This window comes from Vitis vinifera, chromosome 12 (assembly GCF_030704535.1).
Source record: "Vitis vinifera cultivar Pinot Noir 40024 chromosome 12, ASM3070453v1".
NCBI lineage: Eukaryota > Viridiplantae > Streptophyta > Magnoliopsida > Vitales > Vitaceae > Vitis > Vitis vinifera.
The window spans coordinates 16,867,049-16,878,333 of record NC_081816.1 but is presented as its reverse complement, the minus strand read 5'-3'; the positions used below and the strand labels follow the sequence as shown (position 1 = coordinate 16,878,333).

General features: G+C 36.6%; 1 protein-coding gene across 1 annotated transcript; it reads left to right on the top strand.

The window, feature by feature from the left end:
* Positions 1-1,567: 1,567 nt before the first annotated feature.
* Positions 1,568-11,285, top strand: LOC100241871 (uncharacterized). Its single transcript, XM_002265951.5, has 5 exons — positions 1,568-2,748; positions 3,018-3,796; positions 3,893-3,982; positions 9,575-10,456; positions 10,649-11,285. The coding sequence occupies exons 1-5, from the start codon at positions 2,640-2,642 to the stop codon at positions 10,784-10,786; spliced, it is 1,998 nt and encodes a 665-aa protein (XP_002265987.2). The 5' UTR covers positions 1,568-2,639; the 3' UTR covers positions 10,787-11,285.

Here is an 11,285-nt window from a genome sequence, read left to right as displayed (position 1 = left end):
CAATGAAGGGTGTCTTAGTTCTAAATTAAGAAATGTAACCAAAAAAATTTATATATTGATAACTATTTTCAAGTAATTTGTAATTTTCAATGTTATCTATGTTTACCAAGAACATATATAACATGTTTAATTATGATATAAACTCATACATAAATTTGATATATAGAGAGATCGTAATGCTAGTTACATATGCAATAAAAAAAGTTAGTTCGTCAGTTGATGTTTTAGGTAATTTGCAATTTTCAGTTATTATATATATATAAAAGATGCTTAATTTTAACGTAACCATGCATGCAATACATATATTTGTAAATGGAAAAGATTTATAAAAAGAAAAAAAACCAACAAAACCTAAACCATCTAGAATTTGAAAATAGCTAAATAGACTTCAAATTCTTTTTTGATTAATTTAGCTTAGGCCTAGGAGGGGCACATGCCCCCATAGCATAAAATTAAATCAAATAGTGGGATAGATTATTTCTTCCTCACTTCTTCCCCCACAAAGGAAAAGTAAGCTTTTCATTAAACTAAATACAACAATCTCCTCACTTCTTCCCCCACAAATATTTCTTCTATTTATGTCCTCAAACTCCATTTCTGGCTTCGCCACTACTTTTATTGAGGTTGCAAAGACTCAATTTTCATGCATTAAGTACACGAAAGAGCACATTAGCAAAAATGATAAATTTAGACTTAAAATCTTAAAAGTCACAAAAGTCAAGTGCATATAAGGACACATGTTTGCCTCATATTTAAAAAAAAAAAAAAAATTTTAATGAATCAAGTGCATATAATAACACATGTTTGCACTATATTTTTAAGGAAGTAATGTACGATAATACTGACAAATAGGAATAAAATTAAACTTAAAAATCCAAGTTTGTTCGATAGTGAAAAAGCAAATCATATTAAAATAACATTGAAAAAGTTTGGTGATGTAATTTAAAATTTTGTTTAATTCATCGTCAGGTATTTCAGGTAATTTCAATTTTCAATTATCTATAATTTATAATATGGTTTATAACTATATATATATATATATATATATATATATATATATATATATATATATATATATATATATATATAAATATGCTTAATTTTAACAATACATGCATGCGAATCGAATGTGCAAAACAAATTTCAAAAAATGACAAAGATGAAAAAAGAAAAGGAGGAAAAAACAAACAAACAAAATTAAAAAAAAAAAGAAAGAAAGAAAGAAAAAAGTTATCAACCTATTTGTAATTTTAAAAATAACATTGATGGATGAACAAGAAGAAGCTCTAAAATAAAGATATTATTTCCCACCACCAAACATGCCCTATTCACGAACTCTATTTGAGAAGCATGCAATTATCATTTCAATTTTAAAATCCTAAATTTTGATAGAGGATTAGGGAACTTTATCACATAGTTTTTTTTTCTAAAACGAAAGTAATAAATTTTTAGTTGCTAGTTTTTTCCTAGACAAAAGGGCATGGATGGTGTTGCATAAAGAAAAGAAAAGAAAAGAAAAGAAAATCAAGTTTTAAAGGAAGAATAAGGATATAGGTTTTTCCATAGTGTATGTTTCCAAAGAGCCAAACAGGAGAGAAAAGACTCATTCATAAACACAAAGCACAAGCACAAACGCCTCCTCTCTCTCTCTGTGTTTTTCATATTAAATCAAATCTCCCTATACCTCTCTACACTACACGGCGCAATCAAAGCAAAGTCCCTTCCCGGTGTTTCTCTCTCTATAATTATATATAGATATAGATATCTCTATATATTAAACACCTCTCTCTAAACTGCCAATACAGTCTCACACATATACTCTCTTTTCTCGCTCTAAAGACGCGCAGCAAATTGAAACTCTTGGCCTTCTCTCTCTACTCTTCCCGTTTCTATTGGGCGAATCGCACTGCTCTACCATTCGCAACAACAGGGGCGATTAGGGTTTGATCTCTCTTCCTTCATTCATTAATCCTGCGCTTTCATTGGTCAGTTACACCGTTTTTCGTATCTGCGCTCTGTTCGAACCCTAGGCTTTTTGATGCTATGCGATTCTAGGGTTTGATTTTTCTCCGCATTTTGGGCAATGGGTTTGAATTTTCCGCCATGAACTGTTTTGCTTTCCTCCGGGGATAGGTTTTGTTTTCGGAAATTCAGTTTTTGATTCGAGTTGTTTGCAGTGATGAGGGTCTTGTCGGTTTCTTCTTGTTGAAATACTGAGGTCCTTGTTGGCAAAAGCCCTTTTGAATAGAACCCCTTTTGATCAAGAGTCTGTTTGGGTTGATTGTTGGTATTGGTGTGGCTCTTGGGACACTGTTTGGTGCCTTGATAGTACATATATATATATATATAGTGTACAGAGAGGGCAAGCCCTAATTATAGTGTACAGGATAGTCTGGATTATTTTTTGGAAGGTGGGTTTTTGAAAATTAGGGTTTGGGAATTTTGATTGACAATAATTGTGGCTTGGGTTTTATTCAAGGGAGATTTTGGTATTGCGGGAAAGCTAAATTTTGGTACATTGGGCTAATTTTGTGAGGAGTATAACAATTTTGGTGGGGAATTGAGTAGCTGAGACTGAGAAAGAAGAATTAGGACCTGTTTTTCGTTCATCTTTTATTTGATCATGTTCGGTAATAGCTATGGACAAAACTGAGCCGGCATTAGTTCCTGAATGGTTGAAAAGCAGTGGAAGTGTGACAGGTGGTGGCAGTACAAACCACCATTTTGCACCATCTCTTTTGCAATCAGGTAATCCAGAATGTCTTGGTATGTAGTGAAACTGACACTGTTTGGTTGCCAGGAAAATTAAAGAAAACTTTGAAAATTTGAATTTCTTAATTTATATTGGTTTTATAATGGAAGTTCAACTTGAGTAAGTTAAATGGCTTAGTGCTGTTTGGGATCCAAAATTTAATTTCTTTCCTTTTCCCATATGTTCCTGGCAACCTAATGGATATGTATTTAGCTTTCTTGTTTCAGTTTAAATAAGGAATCTTATCATATGTCTATTTCTATAGATGATGGTGCTGCCCTGAAACCTGCAAGGAAGTTGATGGTGAACAGTAATGATCATGATACCGGACGTTCATCCAATTTGGAGCGAACAACCTCCTCCTATTTCCGCAGGAGTTCTAGCAGTAATGGTTCTGGCCACCCAAGGTCTTTCAGTAGTTTTGGTAGAACTAACCGTGAGAGGGAGTGGGAGAAGGACATTCATGACTATCGTGATAAAGACAAGTCAGTCTTGAGTGATCACAGGCATCGTGATTATTCTGATCCTTTAGGAAACATTTTGCCAGGTAGGCTTGAGAGAGATATGTTGAGGCGTTCACAGTCAATGATTACTGGGAAACGGGGTGATATGTGGCCCAGAAAAGTTGCAGCTGACGTGAGCACCGTCAACAAAACCATCCATAGCAATGGTGATGGTCAACTTGCTAGTGGCATTGTCACTAGCAGTGTGCAAAAGGCTGCATTTGATAGGAATTTCCCCTCACTTGGAGCTGAAGATAAACAAGGAGCTCCTGATATAGGAAGAGTCACGTCTCCTGGCTTGACTTCTGCAATCCAAAGTTTGCCAATTGGTAATACAGTGGTGATTGGTGGTGATGGATGGACATCAGCCCTGGCAGAGGTGCCTGTGATAATTGGAAGCAATACCACAGGTGTCTCATCTGTTCAGCAATCTGTGTCTGCAAGTTCAGTTTCTGTGGCTCCAAGCACCACAAGTGGCCTTAATATGGCAGAAACACTAGTTCAGGGCCCTGCTCGGGCACGTGCTAATGCAACTCCCCAGGTAACTTTGCTGCTCTGTTATTATTCTTTTTATTTTTTTGACGTGTATTTGAAATATTCTCACCCTTATATGGTTCAATTTTTTTTCCTATTGAAGTTATCTGTTGGAACTCAAAGGCTTGAAGAGTTGGCTCTTAAACAATCTAGGCAATTAATTCCCATGACACCATCCATGCCTAAAACCCTGGTAAGAGCCTGTGCTTTCCTTCTTTTGGAGGATAATTTTGTGGAGGTTGTTATTACCATAATACATGACGTAGGTCTTCTGTTTGGCCTATTTTAGCAAGTTTTTGTTTGATATCTATAGTGAACAAATGTCAATGGGGAATCTATACTTGGTGGATGTAAAGTGGCTTACCTTGTTGTGGAATTGTTTAGGCCTGTTTTGTGTGAATCGGTGGTCAATAATTTCATTACCAGTAATTCAATTATATATTCTTTGTTTTGGTTGCATGTACGCAAGGTTTTTAGTTGTTAAGTTCTATATCTTTGTCGAATTTGAAGACTTGAATTAGCCTAGTTGGTTCAATTTGAACATGTTTTTGTCTTATTGATGTTGGAAATAAGAATCTAATGTTACTTCAACTCTATGTTATGAGTGCACCCAACAATTATTATGAGAGGGATGAATGTTTATAAGGTGCATAAAGCTTATATGGTTATTTATTTATTTTTTTGATAGATAAAGAAGAAAATATATTAAAAAGAGGAGCCAAAAGAGTGACGTATAAATATGAAGCTTATATGGTTATGTTACTAGGCTTTTAATTTATTGATAATTAAACCTATATCCCAGTTGCTCGGGTCCCTTTTAATTATTGATGCTCAACATTATGTTTAGCTTCTTTGCCACGTGGATCTGAGTTTAGTATTGATGTATTCAGTTGTGTGTGCCTTAAAGTTTTATTACTGTAATAAATGATTGAATCATGTGGAGAATTAATCTCTTAATCATTTGTGAATTTTATCATATGTTCTTTAGATCAACCTTTTTCTTTGTTTTTTTTCCTATTCAACTAATTATACTTGCTTACACCTTCCTCCCTTGTGCTTGCTGGTCACAGATTTGGGGTCTCATAGTTCCTTGCCACTGGGTTGTAATCTTTTATAATTGTGGTTGTGGATTCTGATCCTTTTTGGCCTGGAGATATGATTTTGAGTTGAAACCCTAAAAACTTCGTAAAATTTTTTTCCTATGTATTTTCTCATGGTCAGTAAAAGTACAATTTTTAAGCACCACTCCAACAGTGGCTGTTTGATTAGATATTTAAGATCTATTTGTTGGAATTTCATTTCTCGAGAAACCTGAATGATTGGGAAATCAATGAAACTCCTTTGATCCTTCTTCAGAGGGCGTGCTGCTCATGTTTCAATTATTGTTGGAAATGGATTTAAATTTAATTTTGGGATGATATATGGAGGGGATATGAGCCTCACAAAGTCCACTCCCTTCATCTTTTTGAGATTTTCTAGATCTGCCAGGAGAGAGCAAGGGAGGCTTGGTTTGCAATAGTGCTTCCATCACTGGTTGTTCAAATAGATATTCTACATCCCTTTGTTGGAATTTCATTTCTTGAGAGACTCAAATGATTGGGAAATTGATGAATCTTTTTTGATCTTTTGCAGTGATCCTTCCATCACTGTTTGTTCAATTAGATATTCAGGATCTACTTGTTAATTTCATTTATTGAGAACTTAAATGATTGGGAAATCGATGAACCTTCTTCAAACTTTCTTTAGACTCAGCCTGCTTTATTATTTTTATTTTTTACTTTTTTAGTAGATCCCTTGTTTGGTCCACCAGTCAGTGAAGAGGTTGGCCAATCAAGGTCCCTCATTGCTAGAGGTTTCTGTGGGAGTGTATGCTTCCCTGAGTCTTGTGTTTCTGGTTTTGCGCTTGGGTTTTGGATGTCTTTTGATTTTATTTTCTTTTCTTTTTGGTTCTCAATTGACTCTTTGATTGTCTTATCTTGAAGGATGCCACAGCTTTCACATACTTTTGATCCATGATTCAATTAATTGTTGCTCTTTATGATGAAAAAATTTGATAAACTTTCTTCCTTTCTCATTTGTTTTTTCTGATATCCATGTGCCTGATACATGTCAGGATGAGAGGCACTAGAAGTTGAATTTAGTGGTTGATTTATCTTGAGATCTATAATAGGTGTGTGGTGTGCCAAAGTATTTTCTTGTTTAGTGGCTTAAAAAGTGCCAATGCTAATTAGGGTATCCAAGTGAGGAAGCCTAAGAAAAGCAATTTTCCCAGTTAAGTTTGTTATGAATAAAAAAGGGAGAGTGCATTATCCATTCATTTATTGCGTTATGGCTATACTCTATGGTGTGGACTTTCTCCATTAGCAAGAGTTTGTTCAATTGTGCTTCCGTTTCCCTTGAGGAAATTGTTTTTTTGAGGTTTGTTTCTGGAGAGAGAAGCAGGGTCTTGTCAAAAATTGCAATCTTGCTATGTATAGGGTTATCTAACTTGGGAGAAACACCAAGGTTTTGCAGGGATATGTACTCCCAGGATGAATTATAAGATAGCTTTTTTTCCTGGCTTCTCTTTGAGTTTCAGTAGCAAAGATGTTAGGTTTTCCTCCTTTCTCTATCCTAGTTGATTGGATTGTGATTGTTGTCGTTAACATTACTTTCAGGGTTTGTTGCATTTTTAGATCTCATTGAGTAAACAAACTGAAACAAATGTTAATGATTACTCACTAGGAATTTGGGAAAAAAGTGGGACTTGGAGCCCATTTTATGGAATATGAAATAATATAATTTTAGGTGTTTTGAAACCAGTTTGAAGAGGATATTGTATTAAAGTTGAGATGCTGGCCTTGTTGGAATGTCTTTGAGAAGCAACCAAATTGGCTCTCTCATTTCCCTGTTGAAGGAGATTCTTCTGTTATTATTGGCTGGGTTAGGTTGAAAGGAATGCGTCTTCAAAGTTAATAGTCACTTGATGCAGAATATTCTGACCTGTCTCTTATTTAAAGGGGAGACCTCTGTGTTAATATATTAGGGGTCAACTTCATTCCCCTTGAGAGTGTTTTATTCTGCTTAGTGGCCTGGGCTTTTGTAGATGAGATCTTGGCCTATCCTCAACAGTCTTGTGGCCATAAACCTTATCGTACTCATTGATATGTGCCGATATAATGTCATTTCATTGTTGACTTATGATCTTCTTAGCATAGATCCACTGTGGTCTCCATTTGTTATCAAACTGATAATTAATGTCCTCATTTCTTTAATTCGTGGTAGTTTTTTCTTTATAGTTTTGACTTTTAATGTTCCAGATATTATTGTTTCTTTTAACTTCCTTTTAGATAAGGTTTTAACTATAAATATCACCTTTGTGATAGTGAGAAAGATCTGATGTTGTTGAAAGTTTGCAAATATCACAATAAGGTAGAAACCTGTTGTTGAGTTAGTTTTGGCCAAAAAATCACATTGGATCATTAGATGTGTGGGATTACTGTACATTTTAGCACCTAAATATGGTTGTAAACAGCCCCCAATTTTATATGATTCTTTGATTCCTGTTGATTTTTTAGTCATCATGCTTGCTTCATATGGCATATTGCATTTTCCGAAGGAATGGGAAGTGTGCTTGTCGATCAAAAAAGACAGTGGGAAATGTGTTATGTTGTTAGAAGTTACCAAAAATTGTGAACTAGGTTAAAAAAAATCCATTATTGACTTATGAACAAAAATTGTATTGAATGCATGTGACAATTATTTTATGCTCGTTGATTTTCATTCATATTGTTTTGCATTGCCATTTAACTTTCCAGTATTGTTTTATCAGTTAAGGTTTTAAATATAGAGAGAATATGAAATCTTGCAGCTATGAAATGATGGGAAATATATTGCGTTGCTAAAAGCTATCAAACATTATTACCTTGCTCTACCAACTCATGGTCATGGCTTCTTTGCCCAAGTCATAACATAAAATGAAAATTTCCTTCTTAGCATGTTATACAATCTTGGAGTTATGTGAAGTTAACATCTGCCTAGCTCAGCGATGCTTTGTACCTGTAACCTTGAGGGCCCAGCCATATTTTATGAGCATCCATGTCCAAAACATATCAGGTAATGAGATGTCTCCTTTAGAGAAGGCTCCATGGGTTGCATGGTATTTTTAATCCCATTGCCTCATTAAAATGTAAGGGAGTCATCTAGCCTCCATGGCCCAAAAGGTGTGTCAAATTTTGCATAACTCAGCCATCTTGTGCCCCTGCAGTGATGTGTAATCCTTATAACTCTCACTTTTTGCCTCAGAACTTGTTTTGTGTGGGATGGTCGAACCCCATCCCTTCTGCGCATTTCATGGGCATCATCTCATGTTTGTCACTTCAGGTGACCTGACAATCTCCATCTCTGCCAGTGCCACCGTAGTCCTCACTTCGACTCCCATCATTGTTTATATTGTTGGACGTGTTTTTGTAAGCTTAATACCATCCTTAGTGCTATAAGCAATGGAAATGGTTATCTGTATTGCTTTCTTGATCCATGCTGTGACCACAGCCTTGAAGGAATAATTGCTTTGCCCAGCACTCACTGTTACTACTCTGAGTACCGGTCTTGTAGGGCAGGACTCATATATAGGCTATAAATCTCAGAAATGTCTAGCTAATCAGTCGTAGGTAATTGTTCGGGACCAATATACTTAGGCCGGTTGAAGAAAAAGGCTTTGCAAAGTAGGGCTTTCCTATTCACTAATGGCCCAAACACACCTACAAACAAGAAATAATTGCTGAAAGGGAGTTTTAATTGTGCAATTTTCGTTCAATGCCAAATCTGCCTTCTTTGTCTCAAAAACACAATCATAACCCTACCTTTTTCTTCTCTCTACCCCTGTCTCTTCCCTTTCCCTCCTCTCCTTCCCTCCTAATCAGTTATCAAATTATCTCTTCATTTTTCTTCAAACCCACCTCCAATGCCACCAGCTGCTTTCACTAAATTGCTTGCTAGTGCTGATAAGGCCGTCTAGGTCCACCATCACTGTCAATTGCCCCACATGCCTCGTTGTTGCTGATGACTGTTCCACCTTGGTTTCCATTTTCTGTCATCTCATGTTGGTGATCAACCCTCCACACAAACCTCCCATTGCTGCCATCAATCACTGTCACCTTACGACCCATATTCTAATGCTCCCATTGTTCACAGCCAGGGTTAGGGGTTATGGCCTAGGTTTTTTAGTCTACATTATGGTGGGCTGGTGATTTGATGTAGACAAAGGATAAAATAGATTTTGCAGACCAACAACTCCTTTGTTATAATTTTAGTTTGAAGCTGTGTTTGGCCTATTTGTGAAGCAAAACTCCTATTTTGCAAAACCTTTATCTTCAATTCTTGGCATGATTCTCCCTAATTTTTTTGTTTGCCCAACTAGGCACTTTTGACAGCATGAAGATATATCATGAAGTATGTTATATACTTTTCATCCTTCCCAAATTTTGAGATATATTATGCAGTTTATCATGGAAAAGTGATCCCTGCTGTTAGGAAAATGTAGCTCCCTCTTCTCTTTTCAACCATGGGTATCTTCTAAGCATTCCCATCTTCTGTATGCTGTTTCTCATTTTTCCAAGTACTTAAAGTGCAAACTTGCCTTAAAAGCACCAATGAATTAAATTTCTTTTCTTTTTTTGTTTCATTTTCTTTTATCGGTTAGGATTTTCTTTCTTAAGTCCATTACTACGGTTTAGCTGATTCTTTTGATCCATGTAACTTTGATAAATTCAAGTAATTGTGTCTCATTATTGTTTAATTCTGTCAGGTGCCAAGTCCTTCAGATAAACCAAAATCAAAGATTGGACTACAGCCTTTACACCTTGTTAATCACTCCCAACGTGGGGGCCCTGCAAGATCTGATGTTACAAAGACATCTAATGTAGGGAAGCTTCATGTCCTGAAACCATCCCGAGAGAGGAATGGTGTCTCACCAACTGCAAAGGATAGCTTGAGCCCTACAATGGGCAGCAGAGTAGCAAATAGCCCCCTTGCTGTCACTCCATCGGCTGCTGGATCTGCTTCTTTGAGGAGTCCAAGGAACAATCCAACCCTTGCTAGTGCTGAGCGTAGGCCATCTGTTGTTCTCACTAGTGTTGAGAAGAGACCCACTTCTCAAGCTCAGAGCCGGAATGATTTCTTCAATCTCATGAGGAAGAAATCTTCTACAAACCCCCCTTCTGCTGTTCCTGAATCTGGCCCTGCTGTGTCATCATCAGTATCAGAGAAGTCTGATGAATTGATAACAGAAGTTGTCACTGCCCCTGTTACTCCTAAGGGCAGAGATATCCTTTCCTCTGATAATTCTGGTTTGGACTGGTCAAATGAGAACAGGGGTGACAAGACTGAAAATGGCAATAATGAAGCCTGTGGTGTATCTCAGAATGATCGGGATGACGAGATTGACAATGTCAATGGTGATGCCTGCGATGTATCTCAGAGAGATCAGGGTGATGAGGTTCACGATGGCAATGGTGATGCCTGTGATGTATCTCAGAAATTTCTAGACAATGGCGAGAAGCATTCAAGCCCTGATGAAGTTCTTTATCCCGATGAAGAAGAGGCAGCATTTTTGCGTTCACTTGGATGGGAGGAAAATGGAGAAGATGAAGGCCTTACAGAGGAGGAGATTAATGCTTTCTACAAGGAGGTAATCACTCGTGTGACCCAGTCACTCCATTCTGTATAGTTTAATGAAAATTTGTTACGAAGCTGAGATGATTGAGTTCCTGACCATACATATCTTAGTAACTTGGTTTGATGCTTCATCATAAATCCCCTTGTTTCTTTAATGAATAAAGGATTATTCCATAACCTTATTTATGCTTGCTTTCTTGTGCAGTGCATGAAACTGAAGCCATCCTCCAACCTTTTGCAAAGGATGCTGCCTAAGATATCTCCACTGCTCGACTCACAAATGGGTAGTGTTGCTGGTGCCGTGTCTGGATTGAGCTCATCTGACTCCGAGTTGAAATCTTGATTCGCTAAACCCCTTACCTGACTTGAGAGGTTCTTAATTTAATGGCAGAGGTGTTTTCCTTTTCCCTTTTTCCCTTTTCGTTTTTGGGTTTTTTGATTGATATTGAGATGGAAATTGAAGGAGCCAAGTTTGGGGGGTGTTGAATGAAGAAAAAGAAGGATGCGATGTGTCTGCTCTTGCAGTTTGCCGGAAGTGAATAGCAATAAGTTACAGGTGATCCGGTTCCTGGAAAGACTTATGGTTTGCTTTTGCCAGCTTTTGACTTGGGAAAATTTTCTGAGGTTTAGAGAGAAAAAGTAGGAATAGATTTTAATTTGGCCTGCAATGCAATGTAAGAAGATACTGAGGGAAAATTTCATAGTGCTGGAAATCATGGGTTTTTTTTTTTCTTTTTTCCTGGGTTTTTCTGAGAGGGGGTCAATTCAACAAATAGATTATGGTTTCTTTTAGTTCATTTAAAAAAAGAAAAAGAAGCAAGAAATTTATTTCCTTTTGGTTA

Excerpts from the sequence above, each read along its gene's own strand:
- LOC100241871 (XM_002265951.5), top strand. The coding sequence starts at position 2,640 with ATGGACAAAACTGAGCCGGCATTAGTTCCTGAATGGTTGAAAAGCAGT. Across the intron at positions 3,797-3,892 it reads GTGCTAATGCAACTCCCCAG|TTATCTGTTGGAACTCAAAG; the intron begins GTAACTTTGCTG and ends TTCCTATTGAAG. Across the intron at positions 10,457-10,648 it reads TTAATGCTTTCTACAAGGAG|TGCATGAAACTGAAGCCATC; the intron begins GTAATCACTCGT and ends TTTCTTGTGCAG.